General features: G+C 35.8%; 2 protein-coding genes across 10 annotated transcripts in view; both read left to right on the top strand.

Moving 5' to 3' along the window:
- The window catches only part of LOC133659722 (microtubule-associated protein tau-like), a 124,786-nt gene extending 114,785 nt beyond the window's left edge, over positions 1-10,001 (top strand). For all 9 annotated transcript variants that reach the window (XM_062062389.1, XM_062062378.1, XM_062062399.1 and 6 more), the window contains 3 exons: positions 3,134-3,215; positions 3,280-3,392; positions 7,491-10,001. In XM_062062389.1, the coding sequence (XP_061918373.1) occupies positions 3,134-3,215; positions 3,280-3,392; positions 7,491-7,700 (405 nt within the window). In that variant the 3' untranslated portion in view covers positions 7,701-10,001. The remainder of the gene's footprint in view (positions 1-3,133; positions 3,216-3,279; positions 3,393-7,490) is intronic.
- Positions 10,002-12,062: 2,061 nt separating this feature from the next.
- The window catches only part of LOC133659689 (protein unc-80 homolog), a 117,859-nt gene continuing 114,977 nt past the window's right edge, over positions 12,063-14,944 (top strand). Inside the window, exon 1 of the mRNA XM_062062284.1 lies at positions 12,063-12,229. The gene's annotated coding sequence lies outside the window, so the exon portion shown is untranslated. The remainder of the gene's footprint in view (positions 12,230-14,944) is intronic.

Below are 14,944 nucleotides of genomic sequence, written 5' to 3'. Positions count from 1 at the left end.
TTCAACAATTTGCTCACGCATTTGTTGACAAAGTGGTGACCCTCGCCCCATCCTTGTTTGTGAATGACTGAGCATTTCATGGAATCTACTTTTATACCCAATCATGGCACCCACCTGTTCCCAATTAGCCTGCACACCTGTGGGATGTTCCAAATAAGTGTTTGATGAGCATTCCTCAACTTTATCAGTATTTATTGCCATCTTTCCCAACTTCTTTGTCACGTGTTGCTGGCATCAAATTCTAAAGTTAATGATTATTTGCAAAAAAAAAATGTTTATCAGTTTCAACATCAAATATGTTGTCTTTGTAGCATATTCAACTGAATATGGGTTGAGAATGATTTGCAAATCATTGTATTCCGTTTATATTTACATCTAACACAATTTCCCAACTCATATGGAAACGGGGTTTGTAAATCCATATTGCATTGAAAACTACATTTTGAGCCACTTCTATGGTGGAAGAACAATGAGCCCATATATCAGGGGTCCCCAAACTTTTTGACTCCGGGGCCGCACTATATATACATATATATATATATATATATATATATATATATATATATATATATATATATATATATATATATATATATATATATATATATATATATATATATATATATATATATATATATATATATATATATATAAATTATGTAAATGTTTGTGTGTGTGTGTGTGTGTGTATATATGTATATGTATATGTCCATGTGTATATATGTATTTATATATATATATATATATATATATATATATATATATATATATATATATATATATATATATATATATATATATATATATATATATATATATATATATATATATATATATATATATATACATATATATATGTGTGTGTGTGTGTGTGTGTGTGTGTGTGTGTGTGTGTGTGTGTGTGTGTGTGTGTATGTATGTGTGGGGAAAAAATCACAAGACTATTTCATCTCTACAGGCCTGTTTCATGAGGGGTTTCCTCAATCATCAGGAGATTTTAATGGAAGCATTCACATACCATGGTTTATATAGGGCACAGGGCGGGTATATAAACCATGCCCTATATAAACCATGGTATGTGAATGCTTCCATTAAAATCTCCTGATGATTGAGGAAACCCCTCATGAAACAGGCCTGTAGAGATGAAATAGTCTTGTGATTTTTTTCCCCACACATACATATTACGCTCTACCACGGTATCGAGCACTTTTTTTTTTTTTTTGGATAATCTAATTAAGATATATATATATATATATATATATATATATATATATATATATATATATATATATATATTTATTCATATATATTTATTCATATATATATATTCCTCGCGCACTAATTGACTTAAAGAGCGCACTTGCTGCGTGTCACGTTATCGATGGTAAAATGCATTTTTAGACAATATGATTTGCCTGAGTGGCTAGGAGACAGTAGAAAATGGACTAGTAAGGACAAATAAAAAAAATAATAATAATTTTTTTTTTTTTTAATAATTGTTTTTGTTTGTTTTTTTACTTGGGACTTCCCGCGGGCCGGATTTTGGACGCTGGGGGGCCGTATCCGGCCCGCGGGCCATAGTTTGGGGACCCCTGCCATATATCCTCTTACTGCCAAGTTAGCCAGGCTGGGGGGGGGGGGAAGAAAAGTTAATCTGAGGCTGAGTTGACTTGAAACTGTTTAATGTTGCACTTTTTATATGTAGAAGAATTAGTTTTGTCATTTTTATTTAATCTGAGCAACAACTTGAGGCAGTTTAATGTTGATTAACGTGGACCCCGACTTAAACAAGTTGAAAACCGTATTGGGGTGTCACCATTTAGTGGTTAATTGTACGGAATATGTACTGTACTGTGCAATCTACTAATAAAAGTCTCAATCAATCAATCAAAAAAAGCACTTTATATGTAGAAAGGTTTTGTTAAGAAACCATTCTGAGCCTTATCTTATTTAGTTTTTATTTGATATAAGTTGACCACATTAACCCTGGCAATGGACCCTGTGTGTATATGTATGTTATGCCATTGTTTACAAAATTGTAAAATAAATTACCAAAAAATGTATATTTTGTTGTTTTCTTACTGAATGAACCGAACCGCGACCTCTAAACCGAGGTACGTACCGAACCGAAATGTTTGTGTACCGTTACACCCCTAGGTGAAACTATTTGGAGAAAACCGAATCATATGAAAAGTGCGGCGTGGTCAACTTACTGTACATCAGTCAGTTGCACCACATACTAGGGATGTCCGATAATGGCTTTTTGCCGATATCCGATATGCCGATATTGTCCAACTCTTTAATTACCGATACCGATATCAACCGATATATACAGTCGTGGAATTAACACATTATTATGCCTAATTTGGACAACCAGGTATGGTGAAGATAAGGTACTTTTTAAAAAAATGAATCAAATAAAATAAGATAAATAAATTAAAAACATTTTCTTGAATAAAAAAGAAAGTAAGACAATATAAAAACAGTTACATAGAAACTAGTAATTAATGAAAATTTGTAAAATTAACTGTTAAAGGTTAGTACTATTAGTGGACCAGCAGCACGCACAATCATGTGTGCTTACGGACTGTATCCCTTGCAGACTGTATTGATATATATTGATATATAATGTAGGAAGCAGAATATTAATAACAGAAAGAAACAACCCTTTTGTGTGAATGAGTGTAAATGGGGGAGGGAGGTTTTTTGGGTTGGTGCACTAATTGTAAGTGTATCTTGTGTTTTTTATGTGGATTTAATTTAAAAAAACCAAAAAAAAACAACGATACTGATAATAAAAAACCGATACCGATAATTTCCGATATTACATTTTAACGCATTTATCGGCCGATAATACCGGCAGACCGATATTATCGGACATCTCTACCACATACTGTAAATCATGCCGCTGATGCAAGTTTAATTGAAGCAGCTGCCGTGTGTATTTGCTGCGTGCGCTTCCCGTGTAATCTCTGGCATCGCCATCTCCTGTCTCGTTTGAGTCCAAATTAATCTGAATTTATCCACATGCATGTCGTGCTTACTCAGAGATCATCCCGCCGTCGTGCCGCCGCGGCTCTTTTCATCGCTGTAAACACAGAATCGGCGTTCACGCCGCTGCCTCCCCCAACAGGTTCAAATCCAGACCAAGAAAATCGACTTGAGCCACATCACTGCCAAATGTGGCTCCATGTCCAACATCCGCCACAGGCCAGGTGAGGACGCGTGATTTAGATGATGATGATGAAGATGTTTGACGCCGGTCCTTGTCACTCGCAGGCGGAGGAAACGTGCGAATCGAGAATGTGAAGCTGGACTTTAAAGACAAGGCTCTTGCCAAGGTCGGCTCAATGGACAACGCCAGCCACACGCCAGGAGGCGGGAATGTGATGGTAAATGCTGCTTTTTGATTGGACATCCAGACAGTCATGGTGCTACCCCTTTCAGCCCCCCACGCCACACAGGGAGTGCAATACCTTAACATGTCAGATAAAGCAGAGGTTCTTAACCCTTTTTGACCTTGTGGCCCAACTTTATCAATACAGAAGAGTCCGGGGCACATTCAAATATTAACACTGAATTAGTAATGTTCCTCTTGATTTTAATCATATTTAATGATTGTATATACCGTATTTTTCGGAGTATAAGTCGCACCGGCCGAAAATGCATAATAAAGAAGAGAAAAAACATATATAAGTTGCACTGGAGTATAAGGCGCATTTTTGGGGGAAATTTATTTGATAAAAGCCAACACCAAGAATAGACATTTGAAAGGCAATTTAAAATAAATAAGGAATAGTGAACAACAGGCTGAATAAGTGTACGTTATATGAGGCATAAATAACCAACTGAGAACGTGCCTGGTATGTTAACGTAACATATTATGGTAAGAGTCATTCAAATAACTATAACATATAGAACATGCTATATGTTTACCAAACAATCTGTCACTCCTAATCGCTAAATCCCATGAAATCTTATACGTCTAGTCTCTTACGTGAATGAGCTAAATAATATTATTTGATATTTTACGCTAATGTGTTAATAATTTCACACAAGTCGCTCCTGAGTATAAGTCGCATATATATAAATGCGACATACACTACCGTTCAAAAGTTTGGGGTCACATTGAAATGTCCTTATTTTTTAAGGAAAAGCACTGTACTTTTCAATGAAGATAACTTTAAACTAGTCTTAACTTTAAAGAAATACACTCTATACATTGCTAATGTGGTAAATGACTATTCTAGCTGCAAATGTCTGGTTTTTGGTGCAATATCTACATAGGTGTATAGAAGCCCATTTCCAGCAACTATCACTCCAGTGTTCTAATGGTACAATGTGTTTGCTCATTGGCTCAGAAGGCTAATTGATGATTAGAAAACCCTTGTGCAATCATGTTCACACATCTGAAAACACTTTAGCTCGCTACAGAAGCTACAAAACTGACCTTCCTTTGAGCAGGTTGAGTTTCTGGAGCATTACATTTGTGGGCTCAATTAAACGCTCAAAATGGCCAGAAAAAGAGAACTTTCAACTGAAACTCGACAGTCTATTCTTGTTCTTAGAAATGAAGGCTATTCCACAAAATTGTTTGGGTGACCCCAAACTTTTGAACGGTAGTGTATAGTCCGAAAAATACGGTACAACTGCGCCTTTATTTTACTTTCTCTGATCACATGACCACAGCTGCTTCCAGAGGGAAGTGGGTCGTAAACAGCGTTGCCTTTGGTTAGAGAACTGTTCAAAAGAAGAGGTCGTAAAAATAGTTCAAAAGAAGAGGTCGTAAAATAGTTCAAAAAGAGGTTCGTAGAATAGTTCAAAAAGAGGTTCGTAAAATAGTTCAAAAGGAGGTTCGTAAAATAGTTCAAAAAGAGGTTCGTAAAATAGTTCAAAAAGAGGTTCGTAAAATAGTTCAAAAGGAGGTTCGTAAAATTGTTCAAAAAGAGGTCCGTAAAATACTTAAAAACGAGGTTCGTAAATTAGTTCAAAAGAGGCTCGTAAAATAGTTCAAAAAGAGGTCCGTAAAACAGTTGAAAAAAGAGGTCGCCTGGAGGGGATTCTGGTCCTGCTTCCTCTTCGCTTTTATAGTCCTTGGGAAAGACAACCGTATTTTTCAGACTATAAGCCGCAGTATTTTTCATAGTTTGGCCGGGGGTGCGACTTATACTCAGGAGCGACTTATGTGTGAAATTATTAACACATTAGCGTAAAATATCAAATAATATTATTTAGCTCATTCACGTAAGAGACTAGACGTATAAGATTTCATGGGATTTAGCGATTAGGAGTGACAGATTGTTTGGTAAACGTATAGCATGTTCTATATGTTATAGTTATTTGAATGACTCTTACCATAATATGTTACGTTAACATACCAGTTGGTTATTTATGCCTCATATAACGTACACTTATTCAGCCTGTTGTTCACTATTCTTTATTTATTTTAAATTGCCTTTCAAATGTCTATTCTTGGTGTTGGCTTTTATCAAATACATTTCCCCAAAAAATGTGACTTATACTCCAGTGCGACTTATATATGTTTTTTTCCGTCTTTATTATGCATTTTCGGCCGGTGCGACTTATACTCCGGAGCGACTTATAGTGCGAAAAATACGGAATATCTTTCTGTTTGATTCTAATACATGAAAGACAACAGGAACACCTTCATCTTGCTCCCCCCCCTACAAAGTGGAGTTTTACGAGCCTTACTCTTGGTAGGTTCAAAGACAGCTTTTGTCTTCTTGCCGGGCACTCAATGTAACACAAAGTTTTTTGTGATAACATAGAAACAATTATTCTAGCATGAAGCACATTTGGCTCAATCTAAAAGTTTGCAAATAGAGGGGTTTCTACATCGTTAAAATTGTTTTTGTCCACTTAGCAGTATTATACGGAGCCCCTAAAGGGACATGGGGGAAAAAAATGTTTTTATAATTTTCTATTTTTTATTTTATTTATTTTTTTTAGACATGTATCTTTGTAACTTTGTATAAAGTTATAAAAAAATAAAAAAAAATAAAAATGTTTGTTTTTTTGTTGTTTTTTTTAGACATCTCGTGCGCGCGAGATACATGTCTAAAAAAAATTTAAAAAAATTATAATATATATTTTTTTATAACTTTATAAAAAGTTTCTCGTGCACACGAGATACATGTCTAAAAAAATAAAAATATATATATATATATATATATTTTTTATAACTTCATAAAAAGTTTCTCGTGTGCATGAGAAACTTTTTATAAAGTTATAAAAAAATAAAAATAAAATATATATATATATATTTTTTTTAGACATGTATCTCGTGCACACGAGATACATGTCTAAAAAAAATAAAAAATTATAACATACATACAGGTATATATTTTTTTATAACTTTATAAAAAGTTTCTTGGCGCACGAGATACATGTCTAAAAAAAATAAAAAATTTTAAAAAATTATAATATATATATATTTTTTTATAACTTTATAAAAAAGTTTCTCGAGCGCACGTGATACATGTCTAAAAAAAATTATAATATATATTTTTTTATAACTTTATAAAAAGTTTCTCGTGCGCACAAGATACATGTCTAAAAAAAATAAAAATATAATAATTTTTTTTTTTTTTTATAAAGTTATAAAAAAATAAAAATAAAATAAATTTTTTTTTTTTTTAGACATGTATCTCGTGCGCACAAGATACATGTCTAAAAAATATATATATATATTTTATTTTATTTTTATTTTTTTATAACTTTATAAAAAGTTTCTCCTGCGCACGAGAAACTTTTTATAAAGTTATAAAAAAATATATTTTTTTTTTAGACATTTATCTTGTGCGCAGGAGAAACTTTTTATAAAGTTATAAAAAAATATATATTATAATTTTTTTAAATTTTTTTTTTAGACATGTATCTCGTGCGCTCGAGAAACTTTTTATAAAGTTATAAAAAAATATATATATATTATAATTTTTTTTTTTTAATTTTTTTTTTTTAATTTTTTTTTTTAGACATGTATCTCGTGCGCCAAGAAACTTTTTATAAAGTTATAAAAAAATATATATATATGTTATTTTTTTTTTTTTTTTTTTAGACATGTATCTCGTGCGCACGAGATACATGTCTAAAAAAAAAAAATTATAACATATATATATATATATTTTTTTATAACTTTATAAAAAGTTTCTCGTGATACATGTCTAAAAAATAAATAAATAAATAAATAAAAATTATAATATACATATATTTTTTTTTATAACTTTATAAAAAGTTTCTCGAGCGCACGAGATACATGTCTAAAAAAAATAAAAAATAAAAATAAATAAAAATTATAATTTTTTTTTACCCCATGTCCCTTTAGGGGCTCCGTAGTATTAAGACGCTCAGCACAAATAAATATTTTCTTTCTCCTCATCCTCGAGGCGCCCACTAGAGAATGCCACCATAGTCATTTATCTAAAACCGCCACAGTAAAAAAAAGATAACCCCTGACCCGTCATTGGCAGATTGAGAGCCACAAGCTGAGCTTCCGGGAGACCGCCAAAGCTCGGGTGGACCACGGCGCAGAGATCGTCATCACCCACTCCCCCGGGCTGGAGCCGGGCGGCACCTCTCCTCACATGTCCTCCGCCGGCAGCATCAACCAACTGGAGTCGCCACAACTCTGCACGCTGGCCCAAGACGTCACCGCCGCGCTGGCCAAGCAGGGCTTATGAGCGACCTTCGTCCCGATCCCGACTCATTCCTTCTCAATCATCCAGTGTTCTCCCATGGCCCGCCCTAGACCCTCCCCCTCCACGTCTGCTTCCCAGAGGGATTTTAACAAGGGAATTCTCCGATTGATCTCCACGCACCTGCTTTAAAAGTTACCGTTTTCTTTCCGTCTTTGGACTTTTTGTCTTTATGCCCGAAAGAGGGCTTAAGATTGTATACAGTAAGAAGTGGATCCATTTGGCCCCATTCGTTGCAATTTACCTGACACATGAAACGTGACACATTGGGTTGTTGCTTTACCTACTTAAACCACCAGATGGCAGAGTATCTTAAAATGTGTTTTATGGCAATTCCAACTTCGACCACGGTTTCAGCTTGTTCTGTCTTCAATGACTATACAAACTGGACTGGTTGAGCTTTACCCTACTCACAGGGAACTTTTATTTATCAGTTGCCATTCAACATATACAGTGCGTCACTCTAAAACCCTCCGGGTAGGAACAACACACATACAAGCAATTCCTATTGCTACATCCGTTTTCTTTTAAAAAAAAGACAGTATTTATTTTCAAATATTAAATCCAACAAAATTCACTTTTAAGTTGCTACTATACAAACTCAAAATAGTATGCATTTTCAAATTGCTACAACCACAGCGTATGTAGAGTGACGCTTTCCATCATTTTCAGCAGACTGCACTGTAAAAACTGAAATCTCAGTAAGATTAAATATCTCAAATAAGGGTGATATTTGCATATTTTCTGTCTGATAAGATAATTCTTCTCACTAAGCAGATTTTATGTTAGAGTGTTTTACTTGTTTTAAGGGTTTTGGTCCTAAATGATCTCAGTAAGATATTACAAAGAGATTTGATGACCTATATTGAGTAAAACATGCTTGAAACTAGAATATCAACTGTTGCAAAGCTGTGTCATCAACACTCACGAGTGTAAAACTGCTTTTTTAAAGTAATAATTTCTTATTTCAAGCATGGAAAAAATAAGTCATGACTTTGACACAATTGTGTCTCATAATTAAAACAGATGACAGCCAAATGGACTTTGCTGTTTTATTTTCAATGAAACAATAGAAAACACGTACTCATATAGTAGTACAGTTGTTATTAGTGAGAATATACTTATTTTAAGGTATTTTTGGGTTCATTGAGGTTAGCTAATTAGGGTCCGCCCTGTACCCTGTACAAAGGACTCCCCCAGGGAGTCCTTTGTACAGGTTACAAAGGAACCTATTGTTATTGTAAGGTTTTATTATTATTATTATTATTATTAATATTATTTTACCGACCCCACAAAGAACGCTAATTTGACCCACTTAACATGCTCCAAAACTCACCAAATTTGACACACACATCAGGACCTGCGAAAATTTCAATAAAATAAAACAACCAAACCCCAAAAATCAAAATTGGGCTCTAGCGCCCCCTAGGAAAACAAAACAAAACTGCCTGTAACTCCCACTAGGAAGGTCGTAGAGACATGAAACAAAAACCTGTATGTAGGTCTGCTTTAGACCTACAACTCATAACGACACATTCTCGGGCGAAAACCAACAGGAAGTTGGCAATTTCCCATTTTAGACAAAAATGTACTAAAAACACTGCTTTTTACGTTTTTTTTTTACTTGTTTTGGAAAGTCTTGACAAGCCATATTTTCTTATTCTATTGGCAGATAATTTTGCTTAGTTCAAATAAAATACCCCTCATTTTTGTATTTTTTTTTTTTCTTGTTTTTGAACACTGACTTTTTGCAGTGTGCTTTGCAAAATGATTAACCTCCCCTCTTCCTCTCACGTGAGATCCACAAGTTATGGGGCCATATGAATCCCTTCCCTGCTGTAGTTTTTTTTTAATTTTTTTTTTATTTTTCCCTCCTCTTAAAGTATTTTGCCGCTATCTAGAAAAGGGATTTGGAAACATGGAAAAGCTACTAGCGTCCAATCAGAGCGTCTGATGAGCATGTTTGTTTAAAATGTGTGACATTTGAAGAAAAAAAAAAGGTTGTTTGCGAATATTTGCTGGCCTGTTTGGCAAACTTGTGTTTTATGTTTTTATAATGTAGTTTTGTACATTGGACAGGCCCTGCAGTCCTCAAATAGGAGTCTTTTAATTTCCTAATTTCTTCTTTTTTTTTCTGTTTTGTAAATGAGCCTAGGCATGGAGAAGACGAAAGTTCTTTTTGGAGCGGTGTGTCGTTCAAGCCCCTCATGTCCCCTCCCTCCACAAAGAATGGAAAAAAAAGGGAAGATGTATGTGTTGTATGTGAAAACATTCCGTGGGGGGGGGGGGGAAAAAGAAGCAACTTTGAAAGTGTAATGAAAGTAAAGCAGTCTGGTTGTTTTGCAGGAAAGAGTGTTAGGATGCATTCATACTGTTCTTGTTGTGAATGTCTGATGTTTGTTACTTCCCTTTCAATCGCTATGTACGCCTGTGTAAGTGTATTTAAAAAAAAAACAACTAAAAAAAAAAATGTTTGCAATGTTCTGATGGGCAAATGCTCACATGAAAAACAATAAAATAAAGAACGTGAAAAATGGTTGCAGTTCATCTTATCATCCATCTTCTTCCGCTTATCCGAGGTCAGGTCGCGGGGGCAGCAGCCTAAGCAGGGAAGCCCAGACTTCCCTCTCCCCGGCCACTTCGTCCAGCTCCTCCCGGGGGATCCCGAGGCGTTCCCAGGCCAGCCGGGAGACATTGTCTTCCCAACGTGTCCTGGGTCTTCCCCGTGGCCTGCTGTCAGGTTCAGAACACTGATGACGTCTATTAAACAAGACAAGAGGCAAAGAATCAAACAGAGACAGAATTAAATTTGGACTCAATATTGACGAGAGACGTGGCGGCGACCGTACTCTCGGTACGGTCTTCAACCACGCTCTGCCACAAGATTGCACTCCTCCTTCTTTATTTGACTTTCTCCGCCCACCTGCCCGCAGCTGCTTTCAGAGGGAAGGGGGTCGTAAACAGCGTTGCCTTTGGTTACCGAACAGTTCACAAGGAGAGGTCGTAGAATAGTTCAAAAAGGGTTCCATAAAATACTTCAAAAAGGGTTCGTCTGGAAGTTGAGCCGTCTGTCCGCTTTGAAGTCACAGTGGAGTTTTACGAGCCTTCTTCGTCTTGGTAGGCCTCAAAGACAGCCCCTGTCCTTTTACCTGGAACTTATTTCATCACAAAGTTTTTTGGTGATAACTTACAAACAATTACTCTAACACCTCCTACCGGTCGGACGTGCCCTAAACACCTCCCTAGGGAGGCGTTCGGGTGGCTTCCTGACCAGATGCCCGAACCACCTCATCTGGCTCCTCTCCATGTGGAGGAGCATCGGCTTTACTTTGAGCTCCCCCCAGATGAGGGAGCTTCTCACCCTATCTCTAAGGGAGAGCCCCGCCACCCGGCGGAGGAAACTCATTTTGGCCGCTAGTACCCGTGATCTTGTCCTTTCGGTCATAACCCAAAGCTCATGACCATAGGTGAGGACGGGAACGTAGATCGACCGGTAAATTGAGAGCTTTGCCTTCCGGCTCAGCTCCTTCTTCACCACGACGGATCGATACAGCGTCCGCATTACTGAAGACGCCACACCGATCCGCCTGTCGATCTCACGATCCACTCTTCCCTCACTCGTGAACAAGACTCCGAGGTACTTGAACTCCTCCACATCCCTAACCCGGAGATGGCACTCCACCCTTTTCCGGACGAGGTGCTGATTCCCATCCATTGTATCAATTGTGTTTGTTTATTGTTTGTGTGAATTAAATAAAAATGGAAATAATCAACAATCATAATACATCATTATTGTTGTGATTATATTATAATTAGTGCATCTCCTCCAGTTAAGGCCCCCCCCCCCCTTTCTTTAAAACCTAGTGACGCTTCCATTTCTAACTTTAATCAAGGGTCTTTGAATGCACCACAGTTCAGGGTAATGCCATGCAAAAGTGAAACGTGCACATAACTTTCTCCTATGCCGCCACAAATATAGACGCATTATGTTCTTACCTTTCTTCTATCACCTCTCATTGTTCCAAACAGTAGGTAAATACTTAAAGGTGAGTTTTGATGACGTTATGACGTCCGTGTTGAGTGATGTGTTTGAGGTCAGGTTGGCTGCTATCCAGGCGGAGCGAACCATTTTGTCAGAAGTGCTTGATTGATTGATTGAGACTTTTATTAGTAGATTGCACAGTACAGTACATATTCCGTACAATTGACCACTAAATGGTAACACCCGAATACGTTTTTCAACGTGTTTAAGTCGGGGTCCACGTTAATCAATTCATGCTAGTTTGGTTATGGTTGGGTTTTCCTGTTATTAGAATGACTTCCTGTCCTGGTGCTCTTGTTTTGTCAGTGTTTCCTGTTTGGTCCCTGTGTTTTGCAGCACCTTTACTTTCTGTTCCATGTCCTGTCGGCACACCTGTTCCTTGTTTAATTAGTTGTCTTTAGTTCCACCTGCGTCTCTCCTTCAGCGTTGGATCCTTCTTGCTCTTCCTTTCGAGACCGACGCCTCTTTGTAGGTAATAAATTGCGTTTTACCCGCATTCCGACTGCCGTTCTCCGCATCGTTGGGGTCACGCCGAAGCAACGCTCACCCGACCTTGACACATTTGCCATTTTTAATAGTGGGTTGTAGTCTTAGACATTCTTAATTTAATTTAATTTGAGCGACCTTTTTAATTAGCTTAAACTAGGCTGACCATATTCTGAAATCCCAAAAAGAGGACACATATATGCGTGCCAAGGCTGGTGTTGTACCGAAATCTGTTACCCATCGAAATTTGTAACTCCAGGGGGCGATGTTCCCATGGCGTTTGTTTGATGGTTAAACGGCAAGCCCAAAGAGGAGGAGAAGAAGAACGCTTGCGTAAATGGCGTAAACTATCCTTAATGCTGAAACGTCAGTTGTCAGAATTTCAGCATTAATAAATTACACATATTCTGGAAATCAATGACTTACTTTCATTATTGTATGAGTCCATTGTATCGCGTAAATGGCGTAGACTATCCTTAATGCTGAAACGTCAGTTGTCAGAATTTCAGCATTAATAAATAAATAAATTAATCCGGAAAATGTATGTGTGTGAGAGAGAATCAACAGCTGATATAATGGACTCATACTATAATGAAAGTAAGTCATTGATTTCCAGAATATGTGTAATTTATTAATGCTGAAATTCTGACAACTGACGTTTCAGCATTAAGGATAGTTTACGCCATTTACGCAAGCGTTCTTCTTCTCCTCCTTTTTGGGCTTGCCGTTTAACCATCAAACAAACGCCATGGGAACATCGCCCCCTGGAGTTACAAATTCCGATGGGTAACAGATTTCGGTACAACACCTGGACTAGGTGAAAATTTGCCAATGATACTCGAACTTGCTTTATAAATAATATATTTATTTAAATAAAGCATTTTTTCTCCTCTGTTGACAGCTGTGTTGGCTAGAGATGTCCGATATTATCGGCCGATAAATGCTTTAAAATGTAATATCGGAAATTATCGGTATCGTTTTTTTAATTATCGGTATCGTATTTTTTTATATTTTTTTTTATTTTTTATTACATCAACATAAAAAACACAAGATACACTTACAATCCAATCCAATCCACTTTATTTATGTAGCACATTTAAACAAGAAGGTTTCCAAAGTGCTGCACAGCCATGTTAAAAACAATATTAAAAACAATATTATGCTCCACCAATGACTGAATAAAAACAAAAAATAAATAAAATATAAAAACAATATAAAAATAAATATTAGTACTTACTTACAATTAGTACACCAACCTAAAAAACCTCCCTCCCCCATTCACACAAAAGTGTTGTTTCCTTCTGTTATCAATATTCTGGTTCCTACATTATATATCAATATATATCAATACAGTCTGCAAGGGATACAGTCCGTAAGCACACGTGATTGTGCGTGCTGCTGGTCCACTAATAGTACTAACCTTTAACAGTTAATTTTAGTCATTTTCATTAATTACTAGTTTCTATGTAACTGTTTTTATATTGTTTTACTTTCTTTTTTATTCAAGAAAATGTTTTTAATTTAGTTTTATTTTTTTAAAAAGGACCTTATCTTCACCATACCTGGTTGTCCAAATTAGGCATAATAATGTGTTAATTCCACGACTGTATACATCGGTATCGGTTGATATCGGTATCGGTAATTAAGAGTTGGACAATATCGGGATATCGGCAAAAAGCCATTATCGGACATCCCTAGTGTTGGCGCTAGGAATTTTCAAAATGGGGTCCCAGGGACCCCATCAAGTCATAAAAATGGGGTCCCACAGTAAATTTTTGGGGTCCCACTTTTTTGTAAGCGTTTTGAAAACAAATGATAAACGCATGCATTATCCTGTTGTATCTCGCATTGTATATTGTGTTTTGGAAAAAGGTTGTCATAAACGTTACTTAATTCATTAAAAAAAATAATAAAAAAAGAAAACAAATGTGTATACATAAGTAAATGTATTCAGTTATAAACATTTATTCACTTTCTTCTTTCCTTCATGGATCCACTGCTGGTAGTTTTCTCTATGTTTTTATTTAATTAGGTGTATTTATTTCAGTATAAAAGTGTAAAAAGTGTTTTGCTTGGATCATGAAATGATGATAATGGTGTGCCAGGGCATACATACATTTTATATTTAACGCTTAAAATCTCTGGAGTCTACATCAACTCCACATCTATCCCTCATTTCAAAATGTTTTAGTTTTTTTTTATGTTGTTTTTTTGTTTGTTTGTTTTCCGCCCTTTTTTGTCAAACAAAACTATGTTTTTAATGGCAAACACACAAAATATGCAAAATCTTCCACCGAAAATATTTTTCAAAGTGGAATATTTGATGTGAAGTAATCGGAACCTTGGATAGGTCAATAATTCATAATAACATTGATTTTGATTCACTATTATGTTTTGAGCAATGACAGTTTGAAAGAAAAAAAAAACAGCTTTGTTTTATTAGTCAACATTGCAACTTTTTCTAAATTACATTTCACCTTTAAGCTTTTTTATTTCACTTTTGTTATGTTTTAGTTTATTTTAATAGTATTTTTAGAATGTGCCGTGGGCCTTTAAAACATTATCAAATGCCCTGTGGGGCACACTTTTGACACCCCTGCTATAGATAATAAAAAATTAAATCTGATAAATCTATGGATAAAAAGCAGAGCCTGGCGACGCATGCGCGTTTATCATAACTCTCTCTCTCTCTCTCCGTCTC

This window comes from Entelurus aequoreus, linkage group LG01, assembly GCF_033978785.1.
Source record: "Entelurus aequoreus isolate RoL-2023_Sb linkage group LG01, RoL_Eaeq_v1.1, whole genome shotgun sequence".
NCBI classification, from domain to species: Eukaryota; Metazoa; Chordata; class Actinopteri; order Syngnathiformes; family Syngnathidae; genus Entelurus; species Entelurus aequoreus.
This window is presented reverse-complemented; position numbering and strand designations above follow the sequence as displayed.